The sequence below is a fragment of the Engystomops pustulosus genome, chromosome 7, assembly GCF_040894005.1.
Source record: "Engystomops pustulosus chromosome 7, aEngPut4.maternal, whole genome shotgun sequence".
Classification (NCBI taxonomy): Eukaryota; Metazoa; Chordata; class Amphibia; order Anura; family Leptodactylidae; genus Engystomops; species Engystomops pustulosus.
The window spans coordinates 36,950,165-36,976,837 of NC_092417.1; the positions used below are offsets into that span (position 1 = coordinate 36,950,165).

At 44.8% G+C, this 26,673-nt stretch overlaps 1 protein-coding gene across 5 annotated transcripts in view; it reads right to left on the reverse strand.

Moving 5' to 3' along the window:
- FMN1 (formin 1) overlaps positions 1 to 26,673 on the reverse strand; it is a 175,960-nt gene that overhangs the window by 89,656 nt on the left and 59,631 nt on the right. For 4 of the 5 annotated variants that reach the window (XM_072115471.1, XM_072115470.1, XM_072115469.1 and 1 more), the window contains exons 3-4: positions 7,019 to 7,131; positions 606 to 723 (exon numbers count right to left, since the gene is read on the reverse strand). In XM_072115471.1, coding sequence (XP_071971572.1) covers positions 606 to 723; positions 7,019 to 7,131 — 231 coding nt within the window. Of the gene's footprint in view, positions 1 to 605; positions 724 to 1,271; positions 3,325 to 7,018; positions 7,132 to 26,673 lie in introns of those variants that run through there. The other variant, XM_072115472.1, reaches the window with a different exon arrangement.

A 26,673-nucleotide genomic window follows, 5' to 3' on the forward strand; every position in this document is an offset into this window, starting at 1 on the left:
AGCTAGGCTAAAACCACTATCACTGTGCGGGCCCACACCAGATTTTGTGCCCAGTGGCCTCCACCAACCTTAATCCGGCCCTGCTTCTAGAAACAATACAGAACCTAAAATTTCCAGCATCCGCCATAGACTACATAAATACAGTATTGTATTGAATTACAAGTTCACTGTAAGTCACTTCTGAAAATTTTGTAATAATCATTTCATTGCATTGTAAAGGGGTGATCTTGTGTCATCTTTCATATATGTCCCATGGAAGAGATTGATCATATACTTCAAACCAGACACATTACTGCACATAGACACATGAGTGTTGCAGCTTCTCTTCTAGTTGTGGAGCACAATATGTACAAGTGCACATGAAGAATTATATGGTGGCCATCCAGATGATTCTGCTGGAGAAGCAATATATTTGGTGGTCCTAGTGAGCTCATATATACAAGAGGATGACTAAACATGACAACCTCTTTAGAGGGGTTGTCCTAAGTTTATATTTTATCTCCTATCCCCATGTTGGGGATAACATGATGTTCACCAAGGGTCCAACTATTGCAACCCACACTAAACACGAATAATAATTAAATAAGAGGCAGGTGCGGGCCTACCTGCTTCAGTATATTTCAGACCCACTTTCTCCTCCTCATCCTTTGGTTTTGGTGGTGGCCACACAGCCTGTAATCTCCCGGGGGTTCGGTCCTCTGGGTCAGATGGACTATTGTCTGGCTGCAAAAGATGGTATAAAAAAAAAAATCATAAGACACGGAGCAAATAAAGCAATTCTCACTATTATGGATAAAACATATAGTGCCAAATTAATAACTCGAAATTTCCCTATAAAATTTCTGTCAACATTTTAGACTAATATTAGTCAATAGTAATGATTTTGTTAGGGCCAGTGGAAATAACCCCCGATGGGAGATGAATATCAGAATGACAATATTCATGATCCCAATGTCATGAAGGAGGATGAGCTAACGCTAGTGATATTCTGCATGGGGGTCTTAGTTACTTGTAGTATAGTGTGACTGACCAATTCAGAGCAAACAAGGTCCCCCTGTATATGGGCACTCAAACGTCTATGTATGACAAACGAGTAGGCACCTTATGTTGCCACTATCACTGTGCCAGCTACTATCACTGTGCCAGCTAGGCCAGCAGCTAGGGAAAGTAGTCTCCACAATACCTCCATATTAGGAGTCAGATTCCTTTTTTGACCATGTGAAAATTTGTGGTGAAGAGCCCAAAATGTAGCAAATAAATATAAAACATACACTTCTCCTGTCCATAGCCTGATCAATGTCTATGGATTTGGGTCTATCAAAGATGGACTTCAATGAATCCTTTTCAGTTTTTTGCTTCCGTTTCACGGTGTCCAGATCGAGAGAATCCACTGGTGGGGGCTTCTTTGAAGCACCTGTGAAGAAAGACTTAAATGCTTCCAGTGCAGACTCTGGCTTCTCCTCTGGAACAGGAGTGTTTTGGCCGCCATTATCATTTTGACCTGGATTTGACTCCTCCACTTTCTCCTCTGGCTTGGGCAAGTCAAAATTGAGCAGCATGGACAGTTGCTCCATGAATTTGGAGCTAGCTGTGGGCTCCACCGGCGACCTTACTTCCTTCTTGCGGATTATGGTGCCATTTGGTAGTTTGGATTTTTGCACAGGTTGAGAAAGTTTTAGCAAAGCCAAGTCACTATCCCCTTGTTTCACCGCAACCGTGTCATCTGTGGTTGCCCCCTTCTTGTGTACACGTAAACCACTAAAAATGGCAGGCAATTGGAATGGCTTATCACCTGGGGTTTCAGCAGACGGGGTAGGCGTTTGAGAATTTGGACTTCTCCCCTCTAGATTTTCATTATTTATACCCTTATCATCTATAGCGGCCCCTGCATTCTCTGGCCTGTTTAGGTCCAGCTCAGGCAGGCCCTCTCCCTCTACGATAACAGTATCCTCAGTCTTTTGTGATTCTGGATTCTGCTTGGAACAATTGTTCAAGGATACTTGAGAATCAGATAGAAGCTTGGACACAGAAGTCTTTGTTTTTTTCTGGCATATCTCTTGCTTGGAGTCTTCGCCATCAGAATCGGAATCACTTGAGATGTGAACTAGAGTACCATGTACCAACATACCATCCTGGTCAGTGTCCGTTTCACCTGGTGCAATGTCTGGTGTGGAATGTATCTCAGACTTTGCATCCTCACTAATGTCAGAAGCTTTCAGACGCTTTGTGTACACTCCCTTCGTTTCATCCTCTTGCTCTTGTAAAACCAGGGCTTCAGTCCCTCCCAGGTTATCTATTTGTGGATCAAGTTCTTTGTCTTCTTTCACCAAGTTGTCATTTTTACCATGTCCTCCGGAGACTTGTGAAACCTCCTCCTGGCGTAAAGTTGAATCTTCATTTAATTGCTCTTCCTGGCTAATTTGTTCATTGTTTATTTGTTCTTTTAACTCCCTAGGCTCCTCTGCACCATGCGTTTCTGTATCCATTTGCTTTGGGAGGTCAACATTTGTCCCACCGACCACTTCCATTTGGTCGGACTGCTCTTCTGCTTTACTTCCTAAAGAGCGGAAAGATTTGAGAACCGCACTTTCCTCTTTAGGCTTCTGACTTTCCAATTTTGTCGTAATTCCAAAGAACGACTTAAAGGAAAATTTACCAAGCACAGATGGAGGGGCGCTGGCGGCTGAGTCTGCATTTGAGGTTTCTGGAGAATTTGACTCGTTAGCCATTCCTTCTTTGCTTTCCATATCCATTGTACGTTAATATGTTATAAATCAAATTACAACATCAAAAATATTCCAGAGCCGTTAAATTCCATAGGGAAGGAGCGGCTCAATAAATAGAGAGCTAAAAATATAAAGCGTGATAAAAAGCTTTATAAAATCCGTCCACCGTCTTGAGTTCCAAAAACAATCTCCATGAAGTCACGCCATGTAAGAGATGCAAAATGAAGAATAAAAATACAACCGTCCCGTGTCGTGCTCCGTTGTATACAGTAGTAGCCTGCAGATTCCTGCTTCCTGCTTTTCATACGGGAGCTGACTAGTTGCTTGGCAGCTTAATCACATACATATGACAGAGACTTTCGGCGGTGACCGGCTTGACAGTTATGAAAAGACCTTTCTGTTCAGTTCCAGCCCGGGGACGCCATTAATTAAAAGCCAAGAGCAAAAAAGAAAAACAAAAGAAAGGAAGCAGACGACGTGCCACGGAACAAAAATAAACCAAAAAGAAGTTGTGTATTTCCAGTATACAAGTCCTCTCAGCTGGATCAGGACGAGATCTCCCTTCTTCCGCCTTGCTGCAGCCTTTCTACGGAATGTAAATGTCATAGTCCGGAGACAGCCGGGAGGAGGCCGGTTTCAAGTTACTTTACCTCCCAACTTTCAGGTAACAGGTATGTAATGAGATGGGAGGGCCTGGCTCTAGGAAGGGAGGCTGCTAACTACACTAGACACCGAGCTGGCAAGGGAACTGACCCTCTCATAATACACATGCAGTCTGTTTGCATCTGTGATCGAGAGTTTTACCAGCAAGCTGTCATAGAATTATGAATAACCACCGACACCGTCAGAATTTACTATTATTGGTTGTGTCAATGAACTGAAAATAAAAAGTCTTGGTTTTATTATGATTGAAGTTTAGTTATGTGTTTATGCTCTCACTACTTTCCGAGTACTTAAGCAGTCACACTCTTTCAATGACACAGTAGTTACATATATAATGTTATGCTATGTCAGTTATACATGCTAATATTATAGGTTTGTGTCTTTTGTAAAAAAATTTTTTTGTTCTACAGAGAAGTATTTCAGATTGAGTTTTTAAAGTCAAGAGACATACGGTATATAATAATACATAGTTATTTATATATCGACCTCATATTCTGTAAACCTTTAAAGCACATCTACTACCAGGATGAAGGATTGTAAAACAAACACACTGACATACAGGTGTGTTTCCCATCTGGCAGGATCTGCTCTTCTTTTAGTTTCTTATGCCCAGTTTTCTGGATCTACTCTTCTTCTAGCTTTTTTTTACATCATTCTGTTTTTATTGAAAGTAAAGAGTACAAAATACAAAGTACAAGTAGAGAACGGGACACGCAGATCCTATACATGACATATTACGATGTAGTTATGTTCCAACAAGTTGAATATATAGCAATATAAGAACATGTTTGTAGTATATCACGGCACATTTAGTCGTCTAGTATATGCAAAATTTGATTAGGAGTGTGGAACATGTAATATTGAGTTGTATTGGTCGTGCTCAAACAACAAAACTGGGGGGGTCAACAGTGTAATAACAAGGTCAACTTGAGAAAAGTACTCAATCCTAGAGTACTGATGGGTCTAGAACAGAACTGGCGCAAGCCTTTTGGGCTAGAACCCTAACTAGTTAGAGTTAGAGTAAGGCAGAAGCGGGTCATGAGTAATTCAAAAATGCTTCAGATTGTTTAAATGTCAGCCATGGGGCCCACGTTGTTGAATGGTCTGCGACTTTGTTCCAGACTGTTCAGGAGCGATATTTCTCCAAACCAGTCGGACAATTGGGTGGTCCTTGTGGATTTCCATAATCTAGGTATTAGAGAGCGTGCTGCTATAAAAGCATGTATCCCAACAACGATCTCTTCACTTTGGTCGCTGAGGAAGGAATTATGGACAGCAATAAAACTGCAGGTTCATTGTCCAGACCAGGGGCGTCGCTAGGTCAAAAGATCCGGGGCTCGTGCCCCGGATCTTTTGGCCTGTGCCCCGGATCTCCCCGGCCATCCTCCCCTCTCTCAACACGATCCGTGCCCTGCACGGATTGTGATGAGAACGTTTGCTGTCACTGCTTTCCCCAGCAGCTCAGCCTCCGGTGAATAATAGTCACAGAGTCTGAAGGACCTGTGATGATGTCATGGTCACATGACCTGCCGGGGAAAGCAGTGCACAGAGAGAGAGAGCTGCATCAGTGAGGTAAGGGGGAGACATGATAGGGAAGGGGGAGAATAAAGGGGGGGTTAGTGTGAGGCACATTTATTAGTGGGGGCTGTGTGAGGCACATTACTTACTGGGGGGCTGTGTGTGAGGCACATTACTTAGTGGGGGGCTGTGTGTGAGGCACATTACTTACTGGGGGGCTGTGTGTGAGCACATTACTTACTGGGGGGCTGTGTGTGAGCACATTACTTACTGGGGGGCTGTGTGTGAGCACATTACTTACTGGGGGGCTGTGTGTGAGCACATTACTTACTGGGGGGCTGTGTGTGAGCACATTACTTACTGGGGGGCTGTGTGAGAGCACATTACTTACTGGGGGGCTGTGTGTGAACACATTACTTACTGGGGGGCTGTGTGTGAACACATTACTTACTGGGGGGCTGTGTGTGAACACATTACTTACTGGGGGGCTGTGTGTGAACACATTACTTACTGGGGGCTGTGTGTGAGCACATTACTTACTGGGGGGCTGTGTGTGAGCACATTACTTACTGGGGGGCTGTGTGTGAGCACATTACTTACTGGGGGGCTGTATGTGAGCACATTACTTACTGGGGGGCTGTGTGTGAGCACATTACTTACTGGGGGGCTGTGTGTGAGCACATTACTTACTGGGGGGCTGTGTGTGAGCACATTACTTACTGGGGGGCGTGATGGGTAACAAGCACCTGGTTTTGTTTAAATGCAAGACAAAGTGTGAGCGCAGCCTTACAGTATTTGGGGAGACTGTTAGGGGCGGCAGCAGGATAACACTGCCAGGGAACCAAGATGTAGGGACAATGAGGAACATAAGATGTGGTGATGCCTAATGGAGAAGATGGAGGAGACGTCACCTGCAGTCACTGGAGGGAAAAAGTAGGGATTTCTCTGGTGTTTCTGTAGCTGTATACACTGTCAGTAAAGTTGTTATGTGAGGGGTTATGTACAGGAGGGGGTATTACTAAAAGAGCGCTACATATGTATTGGGGCCCGTGCCCCGGATCTTTTACAACCCTAGCAACGCCCCTGGTCCAGACTGATCCCAGTTAGGTCTAGAATCAGTTTGCGAACCTGGTGCCAGAATGGTTGTAAAGTCGGGCATCCCCACCAGATGTGAGTCATAGTACCCGGAGCCCCCAGGCAACGCCAGCACCTATCTGGTCAGGAGGGGTATATCATATTTCTTCAAGCTTTTTATGCCCTGTTTTTTTTTTTTTTTTTACAAAAAAAAATGTTTTTGAATTATGTAAATGAACCTGAGGGGTTCAGGGCTCCATAGGTGTTAATGGAGCCTGGAGTCCTTCAGGCTCATTTGCATAATTTTTAAAGCATTTTTTCTTCAAAACAAGGGCATAATAAGCTTAACTAAAAGTGGATCTTGCCACAGTATGTCAGTGTGCTTGGTTTACAATCCTTCATCCTGGTGGTAGATGTCCATTAAAGATCATGGAGTATGTTACACAAATAAAATAAGACATCACAGCACAATAACATTGTCAGAGCAAAGATATCATGTGATTGCAAATGGGAATTGGTAGGCAATGCTACAGCCTCTGGTAAAACCCCAGGATCTCTTTTTGTTCATTAATATAATTGTAAAAGTTGATTTTAGAAGGAGGAGGCCATGGAGAACACATAAGAAGATGACCACAGTCACAGTGCCTGGATCTATGAGTAATGTCCCTGGTTTATCATGATGGATTTTGATGGTAGATTTCCTTTAAATGTACGTCCACTGGTCTTTTTAGATGATTATTATAATTCTTTTAATATCTTTATACATTACACCTTTAATGCATGTAATGCATTGTTTAAAGGGTTTTGAGAATCAGCTTATTGGTGAAGATCCAGAGCGTAGAATTCCCCTTGTTCTGATATTAACAACTGACTCCATGGATAACAACCTGGAAAAGCCTTAGAATTATCAATATTACATCCCTATCCTATGTTTCCTTGTCTCTTTTACTACATGACTGCACTCAGATACAAAGGGTCACATGGCCGTACATTTCATCCTTCAGCATTATTAATACTGTACCTATGTCTTTACTTACATTTATATCGAGCGTCAGATGGAGAAGATTCCTGTCCGGCCTTGTTGGTTGATCTGAAGAGACACTCTGAAAATCTGCTAGTGACTTGGCGACACCTCTAACTATACCCCGACCTATACAAAATGAGAAATCTAGTTTAAGTAAATCATAATAAATTAGGAGTTTTCCAGGACTATAATCTGGAAATGTAACATTACAGAATAACATGGTATAAAAACTTTCATTATGGGATAGTCAGGTGATATATAAAAGAAAAACCTTGAAAAATCCATTTATTCAGGAGTAACAATGGGGGGCATTTAATAATGTTGGCGCAGAGTAGTGCATTTTGATTGTGATGTAAATTTGTGGCGATTAATGATTTGGCCCACAGACAATAAGGTTTAGACCCGCCTCCCCATTAATGAAGGTGAAGTTGAACTCCATAGACCAGCTTTTAGCTGCTCTAATCGTGCGACAAAAATTGGACAAAAAAACTATAAAAATAAGAGCGCCAGAAAAGTGTTGGATACACAAACAGCGCCGCAATTTTGCGTCTGAAAACCACCAAGATTCTGGTTTCCCAAATTCATATATAAGGCGCAAGAGGCGAGGCAAGAGAGAAAAAAAAAAATTCCACGAGGTTTCCGTTTGAAAGTTGATAATAAATGCCCCAATTGAGTTTTTGCTGTAGATTTTTAAGAAATGTGAAATATAAGGAGGATGACTTGTACAACTTAATGCACGTTGGTCTCTGTTTTTAACCCTTTGGCCTTTAACAACTTGGCCCCTTTTAGTTTTTGTGTTTCAGTTTTTTGCTCTCCACTTTCAAAAATCCATACACTTTTTAGTTTTCCACATACAGAGCTGGGAAACAAATTGCAAATTCCAGTAACAGTATTTAACATTCCTTGCCCTGTACTGGGAAGTTGGAAAAAAAAAATCCAAATGTTGTGAAATTCATGGAAAAACACATTTGAGCTGCCACCTTGGAGGCTCTGTATTTACACCTTTCACTTTTCATTCCAAATGACTCCACCTCATTTATTCCTTGTGTTGGTACAATCACAAGACACTATATAGGTATTAATAGGTTTTATTAGATTTAGAAAAAATTAAAAACTGTATGAAAAAAAATTTCAGCATACAGATCTGTGTATGGTATTTTTTGCATGACAAGATAGCATTTACATTGCTACAATATTAGGGCCTCAACGACCTTTTGTTCAATTTTTATTAAAATTTTATTTTAAATAGTTGTGGAAAAGTGGCGGTTCAGACAGTTGGGCACTATTTTACGTTACGGGGTTCAACACCAAGAATAACTGTTTTTATAAGTTGATCAGTATCCCGTATCTCAAAATGCCCTAACATATTTAGGATTTTTTATTTTATTTTTATTTTATTTTTATATCAGTTCTAGGTAAGGGGGGGGGGGATTCAAACTTTAAGGTTTTATATAATTTTTTTTATTGTTTTAACTTAAAAAAATGTTTTACAATTTTTTTTTTACCTTAAAAGGTACTTTAATTAACCCTGCAGTACTCCAAGCAGTGATAGCAACCAATCATCACCAGAGAGGCGTTTATCAAATCTAATATGGGGGACGAGTATGCCCTGGGACTTCAATGGCCCTGGCAGCTTTGCCGGAGGCATATACATGGTTAAAATGCACACTCGGGGCCAACACCAATTGTGGATGTTTTCTGCAAACACCTACCTTGTACGGAGAGGACTCTGAATGTGAGCCCTCTCTATCCAACCTTTCCCAACACACACACTAATAGTAGGTGCTGGTACAGTTGGCCATGCTTCTCTCCCCCCCCCCCTTCCCCAGGAGCTTTGGGCCCCAGACAGCTGCCCAAATCGCCCAATATTATCTGCCACGGTTCCCAACCAGCAACTTTTGTAGGTCACAAATCACTGTGGGGATAGAGGTCCAAAAATGAGACTAACTAAAACTTGGAACTAGAGATTTTACTATATGGACTAAACTAAGAGATTAAACTTTGAATGGGCAGAGGCCAGGAATTCCTATGAGGAAGAGAACTAAAACTCGAGCAAGAGAACTAGTTCTTGGCGATGAGCCTTCCAGGTGGATGGACTTCATGATTAACGTTTTATGACCTATTGATAGGAAGTACTTACTACTGTGTGGCCACGAAATCACGTAGAGAAAAATAGTAAAAATAGTGGATATTGTCCAAATATATGCAATTAATATTGCGTCACAAACTACGCCGTGTCATTGATCACTATTTTTCATCACCTGGTATAAAAGGCATTTCTACCACTGGCCACTAGCACCTAAAGTTCACTGACAACTTTCAGAGTACAACAGCTTAAAAGGGATGGCCATCTTAGAGTGCGAGTGTGTGTGTGTGTGTGTGAGTGTGATATGAGGTGATTTACAAATATACATCTATTAATATTTCTGATTCGCTTTCTTGATAGGTCCCAGTGATCGTATTTATGAATATAAGAACAAGTTCCTGGCAGGGCAATTGGTCATGAACAGATAAGATCACATGACCTTCCATCTGCGGGCATGTTATGGTCAGGAATCTCTGGCTGATGAAGTAAAAGACAGGAGGCTTCACTTTACATATCAAGAAAGCGGAGCAGAACTTTTAACAGATGTAATGTGTTGGGGGCAGAACATTAGGTAATTTATTAACAAACATCAATGATCCCTCACCTATTGTACTATGCGACTTATTTACAGTATATATTTTTTTTTAAGTTTACAGTATATATTTTTTGTTAAGTTTCTTCTTTCGGTGATCGAGGAGAATGTCACTTCTGCATCCCTGACTGAAATAAGACATGGAGTCTCTAGACTTTTCATCAGAGGAGAATCAGCCAATATAAGAAACATATTGTAATATATTTTAGCAATAATAGGACACTTTCCTTCTCCCTGCTTAACGGACATCTACTCTGAACTTGTCTTTGTGCGGGTGCCCTGCCGCGATCCAGCGGTGCGTTCTCCGTCGAGGATTCAGGTCTTCCGGCGATTCACTAAGGTCGTGTGCCCGATGTCCACCAGGTCTCGCTGCTGCGCCGAGGTCCACCGGAGTTCACAGACCTATTCCTGGTGCATGTAAGAACGTGTCAAGCAACACTTTTTTTTTTTTTTTTTTTTTTTTAAATACCGTGGTTTTTCCGAATTCATCGGGTTTTCCAATGGCCCCGTCCCCGATTTCCGTTGCATGCATCCTGCCGCCGATGCGCCACAATCCAATCGCGTGCGCCAAAAACCCGGGGCAATTTGGCGCAAACCGGTAATTTTCAGGAAAATTTTCGGAGCCTTAGTAAATGTACCGCATTGTGTTTGTAAATGCAATAAAAATTGCGTTTACACTATGTAAACAATGTTAACATTGTGTTTGCCTTAATACAACGGGGCTTATTTACTTAGGGTCCGTGGCGGCACTTTCATCGGTTTTTCTGTCGTTTTAGGGATTTGCACCACTGGGACAGGTATTTAACTGGTGATTGTGTCGCACGTGGTCTGCACGCCAGCACTGGCTTTCATGTGATAGAAATGGGGGGGCGTGCAGTTGGACTGAGCGTGGGATTTAACTTTCAAATTGTGTCGCAAGATCAAGCACTTACATGCACCAGGAAGAAGATGGTGAACTCCGGTGGACCTGAGCAGGGAAGCGACACATGCAGGATATCGGGCACACAATCTTAGTGAATCGCGGCACAGTGCATGATCGTCGGACAATGCACTTTCGTGAACTCTGCAGGACAGGTTAGTAAATGTGCCCCAATTGGAGAGATACCAGAATTCTGGACTATACTGCACCTGAAATGCCATGCGCCACATTTATTGACGGTTTGGCTTTGGCAAAAGGGGATGTGGCCTCAACAGAAAATAGTCTGTGCACCAGAAAAATTCCATAGTGTGGCACAGCAAACTAGACCAACTAATAGGAGATACAAAGTAGGACTCACACATTTTATACTGCACCAGATTAATCATCCAGCATTAGACACAAGAATTAATCTGGCGCAGCAGACGACTATCTAGTGCTACCCTGCACTGGTCGAATGACCAACACATTAATACATCTCCCCCAATGTTAGTACATTTGTTAACATGATGTTAACATAGTGTTAAGGCAATGTAAACACAGTCTGTCCTAGAAAATCCCTTTAAATATATCAGCTGAGCCCACCAATTCCACACAGACCAACCTATAAAATGTCTATGGGCTTATGATTGATGGCAAATACTGGGGAAGAGAAAGGGTGCGGTCACAAGTGGCATTTACATTGTGTTTTGAAACGCAATTCAACAGGAGATTTGCCAACTACATTGCGTTTACATAGCATTAACATTGCGTTTACGTAAATGCAAAGCAAACACAATACAATTAGGCAAATCCCCTCTTCACATCTGTTGAAATGCATTTAAAAAAGCAATGTAAACGCCAGATATAAAGTGTGAACATTTGGTGTTTCACATGTCCAGCCCTTCTGCTTTCAAAGGGGATAAACCATCACTAGAGGGTATGGCAGCGATTCCATTTGCCTATAAAAGGCATGCATGTGTTTGGAGGAGTTGCAAGGAATAGCTGTCAGACTCCCGTTCTAATGTGAATGGACAGTCTAACCTGCATTGAAAAGCTTGAATACATTTCTTATATATAAAGTACAAGAATCTCTGTTAGACACTATAGGTACATCGACTGTCAAATCTTTCTGGCATAAAGTATACAATAAACACTTGGCATGCTGCAGTGTGATCAGAGCATTAATGTAATTGACAATTCTTGTAAAATTAGTATTTTGCCCATCATCATACAATACTGGTCATATACTGGACTATTTGTGGGATATGAAGCCAGTAACAACTGGCACCCAGTGATCCTTCAAACCCATAATATGAACTCTCTTATGCGTATACACCATTCACCTACTGATAGACTATATACATGTACAATATAGTACAGCCAGGCTCTTTTCACAGCTGCAGTTTCGCATAATTCCGCTGGGGGTGCTGTACCAGCCTTGTTCCTACTACTACCTACTATAACTATAGAGTTGCAGCACCACCAAGTGGCCAAGAATTATATTGTCAGAAGAAATTAATAGCATGTAAAATACTGTACAAATTTCAAAGCAAACTTTTTATTATCTTCTAAAAACAAAACAAATCACTATGTTTTTATATTTAATTTTTTATGGTACGGAGGTTACGAAGGTGTGGAGTAGCCTCTGTGAGCTCTGAGACCAAGACTACTGCTTGCCATGAGTAGTATCTATAGATCATGTCTGATAGTAGAGAACATTTTACTGCCCAAGCATGTGCTCCATGCACCTGAGGAAGGTACGCTAGGGCTCCATGCACCCGAGGAAGGTACGCTAGGGCTCCATCCACCCGAGGAAGGTACGCTAGTGCACCATCCACCCGAGGAAGGTACGCTAGTGCTCCATCCATCTGAGGAAGGTACGCCAATGCTCCATCCATCTGAGGAAGGTACGCTGGCGCTCCATCCACCTGAGGAAGGTACGCCAATGCTCCATCCATCTGAGAAAGGTACGCTAGTGTAGTGTCCCAGAGTACACCCAGGGGCGCACCTGCCATGAGGCGAGTTGAGCATCTCGTCTCAGGCAGCGCGCCTCCTGCTCAACGAGGGGGCGGCACCGGCCGGCACTGAGCTCCCGGGCCGCACGCTGGACGGGACCGCGTTGCAGCCCACCTTGCTCCCCGACGCTGCCGGCACCGAGCTTCCGCCCCCCTGCCTGCATCAAACTCCCCCACTCCCCGTATACTTTCGGTCCCGCCCATAACTCCGCTCCCGGCTCCCCCTCCATTCCCTTCTCAACCCCGCTGCGCTCATGTCTCCCCTCCCCCCTCCAGGCTCCCTGCTTCCCCCGCCCCCGCTCAAGTTCCAGGCTCCGTTACCGCTCTCCCCCCCCCCCCTCAAGGCTCTCGGCTCCCGGCTCCCCCTCCATCCCGTCTGAACCCCCGCTCACGCCCCCCCCCTTCCCCGCTCCTGGCTCTCGACCTACCCGCTCCCGGCTCCCGCACTGCGCCACCGCCGCTGCAGGACAAGGCCCCGAACTTTCCAAGAACAGGTAAGGTTACTTTATATTTATATATTTATATATATGTGTGTGTAACATGTGTTTATATATGTGTAACATGTGTTTATATATGTGTAACATGTGTTTATATATGTGTAACATGTGTTTATATATGTGTAACATGTGTTTATATATGTAATGTGTGTGTATATATATATATATGTAATATGTGTATATATATATATATGTAATATGTGTATATATATATGTGTGTGTGTGTGTGTGTGTGTGTGTGTGTGTGTGTGTGTGTGTGTGTGTGTGTGTGTGTGTGTGTGTGTGTGTGTGTGTGTGTGTGTGTGTGTGTGTGTGTGTATATATATATATATGTAATATGTGTGTGTATATGTTATATGTATGTTTGTGTATATATGTATATGTGTATATATGTTTGTGTGTGTATATGCTGTATCTACTGTTTGTTTATGTGTATATATGCTGTATGTATATGCAGCATTTGTACTACATGGTGGTATTCTGTATGCATTTTATACTACTTGGTGGTACACTGTATCTATTTTATACTACATGGCGGCACGCTGGATGCATTTTATACTACTTGGTGGCACGCTGTATGCATTTTATACTACATGGTGACACGCTGTATGCATTTTATACTACATGGTGGTACGCTGTATGCATTTTATACTAGATGGCTGTACGCTGGATGCATTTTATACTACATGGCGATATGCTGTATGTATTTTATACTACATGGCGGTATGCTGTATGTATTTTATACTACATGGCGGTATGCTGTATGTATTTTATAGTACATGGCGATACGCTGTATGCATTTTATAGTACATGGCGATACGCTGTATGCATTTTATACCACATGGTGATAAGCTGTATGCATTTTATACCACATGGTGATAAGCTGTATGCATTTTATACCACATGGTGATAAGCTGTATGCATTTTATACCACATGGGGGGAGGCTGTATGCATTTTATACTACATGGTGATAAGCTGTATGCATTTTATACCACATGGCGGTACGCTGTATGCATTTTATACTATATGGCGGTACGCGGTATGCATTTTATACTACATGGCGGTACGCTATATGCATTTTATACCCGCTGTATGCATTTTGCATTGCTTTATTTTTACACCAAACCAATATGATGGATCTGGTCCTGACACTCCCTGATATATCACATATATTGGCGGGGGGGGGGGGGGGCGTCTCTCTATGGCTCGCCTCAGGCAGCAGACAGGCTTGGTACACCCCTGAGTACACCTTTGGTCCCCTCCACACCAGTGAAAGGGTTAATGTTCATTATTGTCGTATTTTGTACTGAAGTGCACGGTTTGTAATGTGATAACACTGTTCCTATGTCAGGAGCGTTGCTAGGGTGGTAAAAGATCCGGGGCACGGGCCCCAATGCATGTGTAATGCACTTTCAGTAATGCCCCCTCCTGTACATAACCCCTCACATGTGGTTGTGCCAATAACAAGGTTACTTCTGGTATATACAGCTACAGAAACACAGGAGAAATCCCTATCACCACATCTTATGTTCCTCATTGTCCCTACATCTTGGTTCCCTGACAGTGTTATCCTGGTGCTGCCCCTAACAATCTCCCGCAAATACTGTAAGGCTGCGCTCACACGTTTGTCTTGAATTTAAACAAAACCAGGTGCGTGTTACCCATCACTTGTGTATTACTAGAAACGCAAATGAGATCAAACCAAGGCCTGTCCTAGTGCCATGTGTGAACACGCTCCAAGAAATGTGCCCCACACAGTCCCCCCAGTAAATAATGTGCCCCACACAGTCCCCCCAGTAAATAATGTGCCCCACACAGTCCCCCCAGTAAATAATGTGCCCCACACAGTCCCCCCAGTAAATAGTGCCCCACACAGTCCCCCCAGTAAATAATGTGCCCCACACAGTCCCCCCAATAAATAATGTGCCCCACACAGTCCCCCCAGTAAATAATGTGCCCCACACAGTCCCCCCAGTAAATGTGCCCCACACAGTCCCCCCAGTAAATAATGTGCCCCACACAGTCCCCCCAGTAAATAATGTGCCCCACACAGTCCCCCCAGTAAATAATGTGCCCCACACAGTCCCCCCAGTAAATAATGTGCCCCACACAGTCCCCCTAGTAAATAATGTGCCCCACACAGTCCTCCCAGTAAATAATGTGCCCCACACAGTCCCCCCAGTAAATAATGTGCCCCACACAGTCCCCCCAGTAAATAATGTGCCCCACACAGTCCCCCCAGTAAATAATGTGCCCCACACAGTCCCCCCAGTAAATAATGTGCCCCACACAGTCCCCCCCACACAGTCCCCCCAGTAAATAATGTGCCCCACATTGCCCACAATGTTCTCCCCCTTCCCTAGTCCCTATCATGTTTCTCACCTCACTGATGCTGCTCTGTGCACTGCTTTCCCCTGCAGGTCATGTGATCATTACATCGTCACAGGTCCTTCAACCTCCGGAACTCCTGGAGGCTAGGTCCTTGCAGGGGAAAGCAGCGCCTGCACTCCTTCTCATCACGATCTGCGTCCTCAGACACAGATCTTGATGAGAGAGGGAAGTAATCTCCCGGGCAGCGGGGCAGATGATCTGCTGACCCGAGAAGATTAGGGGCACTGGCCAAAAGAACCGGGGCACGAGCCCCGGATCTTTTTACCTAGCGACGCCCCTGTCCTATGTCATTATCCATGTTCCTATGTCATTATCCATGTATACTATGTAAATTGATTGTACCACTTTAAGGTTCAAGCCCTGCTAGGTTGGGAGGTAGAACCTGTATATGTAGGAGTTACCTAAAATTATGAGTGTCAGAGCAGAGTATATGAGGAAGGGACCAGCCCCAGACATGTGCTCAGTGAGTGTGTCCTCAGTCGGTGAGTGTGTGCTGAGACAGTGAGGTGAGTGTCAGCCTGACACAACAGCAGGAGCCTGACTACAGGCAAAATATCATCATCTGCAGCTCACAGAGAGGGAGAAAGATAAAATCATCACCAAGGTGAGAGGATAAGGACCCCCAAGTCACCTTTTCTGGAGCAGCTGGATGAATGTCCCAGTATAGAGGACACGGCCTACAACCAGGAGACCAGAGAGAAGCCAGAGGAGCTTAGGCCCAGACATAAGGGTCCAGTGAAGATAGAGAGCACTGCCACAGGAATAAGGGGAGTGCAGCAAAGTGACAGTTTTGGGGCTTGGATCTTAAAGATACAGAACTGCCTCCATTATATGGACTTTGTAAGCATTGAAGTAAACTGAGCCGTGAGCTGGGCCTGTTGGATCACCGCTCCTGCCTCCTGGTTCTTATTTTAACATCAAGGGCGCCCCGATTTACCACCTATAAGCCAGGAGATTATAAACCAGTTGTTTGCCCCTGGGGTCACTCCAATCCACACCCCCTTCCGACGCTACAGCGAGCCCCACATCAGACCGCAGAGATTGGTGGGATTAACCCGCTAGCCACTGTGACCCTACAGCTAGCAACTTATCCTAAGAAGCAGACCGCCACGTGAGGGACCCGCCATCTTAAAGCCTTTGCGTGGGCCACTACAGTGCCCGTGTTAACCCCTCAGCTGCCAGCTCGCGTAAGAGGGGTTCCTGCATCCAGCCTGCTGACTGTCGCCCACTGGGCAAAACAGTGGTCCCACCCGCTGCACTAGCGCTCCATTCATCTGGGGCACTTGTTCTCATTATCACCCCATACCTCCCAACCATCCTGGTTTGAGTGGGAAGGTCTACAGTATTTTTCGGATTGTCCTGCCATCCCATGCTGCAAATCCATTTTCGTCCTCAAGATAGGGAGAGAATTAAAAGTGATGGTGAAGCAGGGAGCCATCAGCCTCCGGATCCACCATTGTGTTGTCAGTGAGGCTGTGTTTAGCATAGGCTGGCAGACTGAGTGTGATTATGTCATTGCGCCTACCAGCTTTAGAGCCATACATAGCAGGAGAAATATGGAATGGCGAATACCAAGAAAAATATAAGAAGTGACATTAGAAATATGGGGGTTACAAATATGTCAGCATTATAAATGGGGGTTGCTACCTGAAAGGGGCCGTAAATAGGGGGGGGGGGGCTGGATAAAAGGGGTAATTGTAAGGAAGGGTATTAGAGTGAACACAGCAATGGGACATTATATTATGTGGAGGCCACTAAGGGGGGAATCATATGATCAAACTGCAGATCACTTTCTCATGATTTAAAATTTCACACATGAATTATGGATTAGCATTCCAGTACTTTTAACTTCATTCTAGAAACATTGGTCCCCAGCATCCCCCCAGCAGTTGTAATCACATGGTTGTTCCATATAGACAATTCCTTAGCCATAATATAATACTCTATTCTACAGGAGACGTTCTACCTCTGCTGGAAAATTATCTAATCATATTCAAAAGTCCAACAGACAAGGCCACAGGCACAGATAATAAAATATAAAGAATGCTCACATTATTAAAGTATTATAGGGAGAGGCTCTACTATGTCTTGTACATTGCAGTGATGGAAATATATATTTGGATGAATAATGATTGGAGGAAAGGCTTGTAGTTATTTATGACAAGCCAGATTTGTAGTAATCTGGGCATTTCGAGTTGTGCGACATCAAATATTCTGAAAAATTAGACAATCCCCCAATTTTCTCATTGAGAGGGTATTGTCTCATAGGGGGCATTGCTGGCAGGGGCACAGGGGTAGAAGTTGCAACCAGCTCACTTAAAAAAAAAAAAAGATGTGACCTTTATTACACTGAGAAACTGCACTCTGGTTATTTATACAGTGTCACAAGTATAGTTATATAGTTATCAGGGTTATATCTGACGCTGAGCGCAATGACTTAGTGCTCAGCATCCAATATATCGGACGCAGAGCTCATGCCGGTTCAGCACAAGAATAGAGCTGGGCCAGCATTGGGATACACAATGTGCTGGCTGTAACTAACAGCCGAAATTCCAGTGTAATGCTCGCCGTCAGTGTGGGCTCTGATCGCAGGTGTTGAACTCCTTAAATGCGTTCGCGGCATTTAATCCTGCCTGTAAGGGGTCTCTGCCCCTCGATCGCCCCCCTCGCGCCGTCTTTGGGGGGTGCTGATCGTTCCCATGGCAGCCCTTAGGTCTGATCAGGACCCCAGTGCTTTCAGTAGGCAGTGCCTGTAAGATGCCTTCTCTAAAACCTGTAAAACATTAGCCTATGGCCCCATTCATTACAATGGTAATACGGCCAGATACATCCATACATAGCCACATTGTGCACCATACCGCACCATGTAGCGAGATGTAAAAAATATAGAGCATGTCCTATTTTCTCCAGTATTTTCGTGCTTCATAGAAGTCTTTGGGAACGTTTAAAATAGGTGTTGCATACTGTTCTGCACCCTATGCTGCCGTGTACTTGTGCAGTATCCAGGCAGACTAGAACCAGCCAACCATCATTCGCCAGCCCACTGTATATTATAAGGTACGGATACAGTGACATACATGCACAAACTGCATGAATCTATGGATTCATACAGCACAGAAATACAGGACATGAAAAATCATACACTTGTGTGAAAGAGGCCAAAAAGATGCATGGCGGGTGTCAGCTGCAATATGTAAGCCAACACCCACGATGAATGCTCATCATGGATGTTACCCCTTCATAAAACCTATGTAAATTTGTTCTCTGTGTGATCATACCAGCCCACTGAATAAAGCAAAGTGGTCATTTGGAGCGTGTGATAAAAAGCTGTAAAAATAAACCCTACAAGAATTTTTTAGTCAATTTCACTGCATTTGGAATTTTTTTCCCCACTTCCCAGTACACGGCATGGAATATAAAATACCATCACTAGGAATTATATTTTGGTATACAAAAAACTCTCATACATCTCTGGGCATGGAAGAAATAAAGTTATTGATTTTTGAAGCAAAAACAAGCGTAAAATGGAAAAAGTCATTCGATGGGGAGTGGTTAAAGCGTTTCTGGAGGCTACACATTCACCTTACATTCCCCTGATTACAATATAAAAATTATAGGGTGCTCTACCACATGTCGTTGATCCGTATGTAAATTTTATGTTCATTTGGAGGATGTATATGAAGGTTTCCGCACTGCCCTAGTTTTCTGGGTTCTTGAAAAGCATAGGGGGTCCTTGTCAGAAAAAAAACTTTAGAATTCACAACAAACAGCGTTCAGCGACCAGAATAAATCCCATCAGACAAGTTGCAGACAAGGAAGGCTCGGTCTCTGCAGGCGGCGGTTATGTAATAATATAGACACGACACAACACAACATGACAATAGAAGGCGATGAGGTAGAAACAATGAGGAAACATCAAAAGAATTTGAGCTACTACATGCATCAAATGTGCAACTTGCTGGGGCCTGGTGCAAAAGCTAATTTTTATAATACTGATCTAACAGGTCCCTTGGGCTCCAAAGCCTGATGCACCCCCTCCTAATAGCATCCCTTACAAGCAGCATGAGTCAAGGAACCTCAGATGCCAAAGTCATGTTGGTATGTCAAGTCTATGGAAAGATTCCTTGGTGTCTACACTACAAATCAAGTCACATATGTGACAACTAAATAGGGCGCGGTCAAGGGCGTAACTTTAGGGGGTGCAGAAGGTGCAGTCGCAACCAGGTCCGAGAGGCTTAGGGGCCCATAAGATGTCACTTTCCCATATGAGAAGAATAGTGCTATAAACCATACATTATAGTGGGGGGGGGGGGGGGGGGGACCTGGCACAGACTTTTCACTTGGGTCTATCAGCTACAAGTTACGCCACTGGGTGTAGTCATGCCCAATCATTGAAAAATCTCTGGCTCATGGTGATCCGAACAAGAGAATTCCCATGACCAACCTAAAGCACTGGATGTTTGAATTTCTTAAAACATACCATTTTCTGAAAAAAAACAACAAAAAACACTTTTTTCCTTTAAGGCTTTTCGCTTATACAAACAAAGATAAGAAAAAAAACATAAGAACCTTATAGCTTATCTAAGAAATGCAGAAGATGAGGCTCATCAACGGAAAATAAAGCATGTCTGTCCAGCAAAATATAGTACAGTGCACACTAAAAATAATACAGCCGTTACAATGTACAGCAATTTTTTTTTAAAGGAAGTTAAAATCAAAACTAAGCATGATAAACCAGGGGCACTCATAGATCCAGCCTCCGTGACTGTGGTAAACTTATATTTGTTATCTATAAGATCCAGGCCTCCTTCCTTCTAAAATCTTTTAATACTAATAAGCCAGAAGGGCTCATGGTAGTTTTTACCAAAGCGCCTCAATGCTGCAGCTTCACAGGCTGTTATACTGTCTCCCCCTCTGCTCCCTTGGCACTTCCCTCAGCTCTCTGCCTGACGTATAGAGAGGAGCGAGCACTAAAATGCTTGGGTACTCGTTATTCGAGACGAACTTTTCCCGATGCTCGAGTGCTCGTCTCGAATAACGAGCCCCATTGAAGTCAATGGGAGACTCGAGCATTTTTCAAGGGGACCAAGGCTCTGCACAGGGAAGCTTGGCCAAACACCTGGGAACCTCGGAAAAGGATGGAAACAGCACGGAAATGGACAGGAAACAGCAGGGGCAGCATGCATGGATGCCTCTGAGGCTGCCTAATCGCACCATTATGCCAAAATTATGGGCAACAGCATGGCCATGACAGAGTGACCGAATTAGGCTAGATAGCATCTAAAACATGCAATAATTGACCCTGACACTCTAGGGGATGGCATGCAGAGGCAGCGGCAGGCTAGAGAGTCTCATGGCGACATACCCTTAATGGACTCAGGTTTCACCAAAGGAGGTGAAATTATTTCCTCTGTGAACAAAAGGTTGACGGTATATTTAGTCGATAACACAGCATGGTGGCGACATAGTGACCAAGTTCCATAACGTATCTGGTGAAACACCCGAAAAATGTGCCTGACACAGCTCTTTTGATAAGGGGACGACATGTGGAGGCAGCCATGGAGACGACTTCCATGATTAAGAGCGACAGTATGGGGCATCCATATTGCGCTGCTATGATTGCAACTTCAGGTCTCCAGCATGGCGGCGACAGATGGGCCGAGTTCCACTATGTATCTGGTGAAAAAACTGAAAATTCTGCCTGACACAGCTCGTTTGATAAGGGGACGATGTATGGAGGCAGTGAACTAGTAGTAGATTAAAGGTGCTGCAGTTAAAACTATGTTAGTTGGATCTTGAGATGGAGCTGGCGGTCCGCTGCCAGGCGAGCTTTCGCCAATCCAAGCCCCTGTCTCTAGGCTACTCCCCAAACAGCACTTCTAAGAACCTTGTGTATAAGATCAAGTGTAGTAGTGTTCTTATAAGTTTAGGATATGGCGGGTGAGGGGAATGTAAACAGATGCGCAAGAAGCACTGAAATAATATCAGTAAATGATAAAAGTTTGCCAGTATATTTTGTGGATTACACAGCAGGGTGGCGACAAAGTTAACAAGTTTGATGTGGAAGCCATGAAAACAACCCAAAATTCTGCCTGACACAGTTCGTTTGATAAGGAGACCATGTATGGAGGCAGCTATATGGATGACTTTTGGAGGCAGCTATGGCGATGACGTGTGGATCATGTGTGGTAGCAATGGAGACAACGTGTGGAGCCAGCTAAAAAGACGACATGTGGAGGCTGCTATGGAGACAATTTAATTTGGATAGTGCCTGTATGTGGCAGTCCAAAAAAGTTTTCAAACCGTAGGAGCAGGTAGGTGGTCCTCCAGAAAAATTAAATAGATTGAGTGCCTGTATGTGGCACTCCCAAAAATTGCTTAAAACAGAGGACCGGGCAGGTGGCCCTCCAGAAAAATTAAGTACTATAGCTAGAGCCAGTTGGCCCTGGCAAAAAATAGCCAGTTTCCTATGCTTTAGTGTACAAAGAGGAGGAGAAGGAGGACAATGAGGAGGAGGAGTGCATACATTATTCAGGTTGAGCTTCTTTCACCTGGTGGATAATGAAAATTCGGAGAAATCCAGGCTTTATTCATCTTGATAAGCGTCAGCCTGTCAGTCGACAGGCATGTACGCTTATCGGTGATGATGCCACCAGCTGCACTGAAAACCCGCTCGGACAACACGCTAGCGGCAGGGCAGGCAAGAACCTCCAAGGCGTACAGCGCCAGTTCGTGCCACATGTCCAGCTTTGAAACCCAGTAGTTGTAGGGAGCTGTGTGATCATTTAGGACGATGGTATGGTCAGCTACGTACTCCCTCACCATCTTTCTGTAAAGATCAGCACTACTCTGCCGAGACTGGGGACAGGTGACAGTGTCTTGCTGGGGTGACATAAAACTGGCAAAGGCCTTGTAAAGCGTACCCCTGCCAGTGCTGGACAAGCTGCCTGGTCGCCTACTCTCCCTCGCTACTTGTCCCCCAGAAGTACGCCCTCTGCCGCTAGCGCTGTCAGAAGGGAAATACTGTTTCAGCTTGTGCACCAGGGCCTGCTGGTATTCATGCATTCTCACACTACTTTCCTCTCCAGGGATGAGAGTGGAAAGATTTTGCTTGTACCGTGGGTCCAGGAGAGTGAATACCCAGTAATCGGTGCTGGAATAAATTCTTTGAACGCGAGGGTCACTGGATAGGCAGCCTAGCATGAAATCTGCCATATGCGCCAGAGTCCCAAAGCGCAAGAATTCACTCCCCTCACTGGCCTGACTGCCCATTTCCTCCTCCTCCAACTCCTCTTCTTCTGCCCATACACGCTGAACAGTGAAGGACTGAACAATGGTCCCCTCTTCTGTCTCGCCAACATTCGCCTCCTCTTCGTCCTCATCCTCCTCCACCTCCTCCGATATGCGCTGAGAAACAGACCTTAGGGTGCTTTGGCTATCAACAAGGGAATCTTCTTCCCCCGTCTCTTGTGACGAGCGCAAAGCTTCCGACTTCATGCTGACCAGAGAGTTTTTCAACAGGCCAAGCAGCGGGACGGTGAGGCTGATGATGGCGGCATCGCCACTGACCATCTGTGTTGACTCCTCAAAGTTACTCAGCACCTGACAGATATCAGACATCCACCTCCACTCCTCATTGTAGACTTGAGGAAGCTGACTGACCTGACTACCAGTTCTGGTGGAAGTTGACATCTGGCAGTCTACAATCGCTCTGCGCTGCTGGTAAACTCTGGATAACATGGTTAATGTTGAATTCCACCTCGTGGGCACGTCGCACAACAGTCGGTGAGCGGGCAGTTGGAGGCGGCGCTGTGCTGCCCTGAGAGTGGCAGCATCTGTGCTGGACTTCCTGAAATGCGCACAGATGCGGCGCACCTTCTTGAGCAAATCAGACAGATTGGGGTATGCCTTGAGGAAACGCTGAACTATGAGATTTAACACATGGGCCAGGCATGGCACATGTGTCAGTCTGCCGAGTTGCAGAGCCGCCACCAGGTTACGGCCATTGTCACACACAACCATGCCTGGCTTCAGGTTCAGCGGTGCCAGCCACAGATCAGTCTGCGCCGTGATGCCCTGTAATAGCTCTTGGGCGGTGTGCCTTTTATCGCCTAGGCTCAGCAGTTTGAGCACCGCCTGCTGTCGCTTAGCGACGGCACTGCTGCTGTGCCTAGAGCTACCGACTGATGGCGCCATGCCCACGGATGGTAATTCGGAGGAGGGGTGGGAGGAGGCATAGTAGGCCCTGCAATCCTCGGCGTCGGCAGTATATGAGCAGCCCCAGGGTCAGACTCGGTCCCAGCCTCCACCAAGTTAACCCAATGTGCCGTCAGCGATATATAATGGCCCTGCCCGGCAGCACTCGCCCACGTGTCCGTGGTCAGGTGGACCTTGTCAGAAACGGCGTTGGTCAGGGCACAGATGAGGTTCTCTGACACGTGCTTGTGCAGGGCTGGGACGGCACATCGGGAAAAGTAGTGGCGGCTGGGAACCGAGTACCGAGGGGCAGACTGTGCCTAATTTAAATCAAACCCCTAATAAATTGTCCCACTTCGGTGTTTGAGGTGGATATGTGTGTCACTAAGAGCTAAAACACAAGTCCCCCTGCAAATTCCTCACAATATGGTACTAGCTGCACTACTAACGGCAGCAAGCCCAGCCACAAGCAAACCAAAAAAAAGGAAAATAAAACGTTATTGTAGCCCTAAGAAGGACTGCTGGGTTCTCGTAGAATCACTCCTGCCTAACACTATTCTAAAAGAACACCCTAACGCTTTCCCTGACCAGCAGCAGCTCTCTCCCTAGCGGCATCCAGACACAGAATGGCGCGGGCAGGGGCTAGTCTATTCCAGGGTCACCTGATCTGGCCAGCCAACCACTGCTATCGACGTGCAAGGGTACCACGTCATGCTGGGTGGAGTGCAGAGTCTCCTGGCTTGTGATTGGCTCTTTTTCTGGCTGCCAAAAAGCAAAACGGCGGGAGATGCCATTTTCTCGAGCTGGCGAAATACTCGTCCGAGCAACGAGCAGTTTCGAGTACGCTAATGCTCGAACGAGCATCAAGCTCGGACGAGTATGTTCGCTCATCTCTACTGACGTAATCTCACCACAGCACTGGAAGTTAGAGCACACAGTGAAAGGGGAATACAATTAGCATAATTTTAGAAGAAAGGAGGCCTTGGATAACAAATATAAGAAAACTACTACAGTCACGGTGCCTGGATCTATGAGTAATGTCCCTGGTAGATTTCCTTTTAAACCATGGCGAATGTAAATGCCCACAGGTTTGTTTGCAAACTATGCACGTCGGGTCTGGTATTGTTTTGCCCTGCGGCACGACCCAACAGATGCATGAGGTCGAAGCCTCTTGAGGTATCGACTGGGACAAGGGGGCGTGGCCTTTATCATACATAAGTGTTAGTGAATATAAACTCCTCCCACAATGTGAAGCCATCCAGTATCTCTCCTTCCTGGGCCTTCTCAATCACATTTGCAATGCCCCTGACAACTTATAGGCAAGGTGGTAGTTACAAACAGCGCCCTCTCCATGTCAGGATCTAGCTTGCGAGCCTGTGCAACTCCCCCAGAAGATAATACCAGGAGAGCTTAGGTAATCTGCAGATGTAGATACTACCTGGCAAGGCAACAGTTAATGTGAATGTTGTTAGCCAATGATATGCTTAGTAATTGCTGTAAGGAAGGAGTAAGCTGGTTGGATGATCCATCTGAGCTGGACACACTCCAATGTTATATAAACCTTGGGTGTGGAAGGTTCTGGTCTCTTACCCCTGAGGCATCTCTAGGGAGAGCTCAGAGATTGCTCAGCACATGGCCTGCAGACCTCCATCACCAGATATCTGCCTCAACCTTGCTGCTGTAGCAGCCCGCCATCCTTCAGTCCGAGGCCAGCTTGTCAGGCTGTGAGCCCATCATCCTAAGGATTCAGATCCGACCAGCTATCTCCTTCCAGAAGAAATTTGCTGATGTTAAGGCCGTTGCCTGATCCCTGGATAAGGCTGTTACCACCACGGCTTCCCCATCCATTACCCAGGGACTTATTTTACAGACACTACCCCAGGGAGAAACAGTACATCAGCCTCTTCCTCCATATTTCTTGCCCACACCACCTGCTGTAGGACAGCCCTCCGGTCCCCATACCAAGCACCGTGACATCAGCGTGCCCTAGGCCGCAACCGCCAGCCACTCCGGTATTCTGGGTCCCGGCTGCCTCCAGGCCCCAAGAAAAGGCTAGGCCCTGGTGGGAGATGTTGCACATTGCAGTATCTTTTTACTCCCCGAGGCCTGGATACTTAATAGCCATGTATTCCTGGCTCAGAGATAAGAGGCCTAAGTTATAGGCAAAGGCCAGTCAGCAGGTTACTGACAGGGATCCTAGGACCAGAACAGTCCTAGCCAAGGCCTAGAAAGCAAGCAATGGGTCAGCTATGCTTTAGGATATTTGCAAATTGATATTAAGCAACAAATACATGTAGTTGTACATATAAAAAAAATAAAAATAATTACTGGTGGGCCCTAAGCACCTCAAGTCCAACCCTGCATGTGTACAACATATTGGTGATGTCATCAAACCAAAACAAATCTAAAGCATATCTGATGGGGCTGTTCTAGAATTATATCTGGATATTGATTTTTTTAGACTGTTCTACCATACAATAAAGTGTTACAGTTTGAGGCATTTTAATGTTTTTGTAAACAGTGTTTGCATTTTTTGTAATTGTATTGTCCATTTAGGACAATCCATCACAGAACACATTTAAAAAAAAAATCTCCTGATTTTCAAGGGTTAATTTCTATTGTAATCTTCTATACTCTGCAGTACAGAAACAGAACTGCTGAGTTAGTAGTTAACAGGATTACTGGGGGCAAATAATATGACCTGTCTGAAAGGTATAGCAGGATACTAAAGCTACCAGCTAGAAACAGTGAAAGAAAAAAAGTCAGTCCAGAGCACACCCAAGAACCAATGGTTTAAGACCCAATACTTTTATATGTAACACAACAAAGAGAATTCACAGAAAAAGTGTTCAAATTTACAATAACTAGCCCATTAGCACACAAAAAATGGAACCCCAATTAATCATGCCCTATCTGAAGGCAGCATGTTAAAGAGCAGTGGGGGGCTGAGTAATTGTGCATAGTGTCCTATCTGCAGGCAGCATGTTATAGG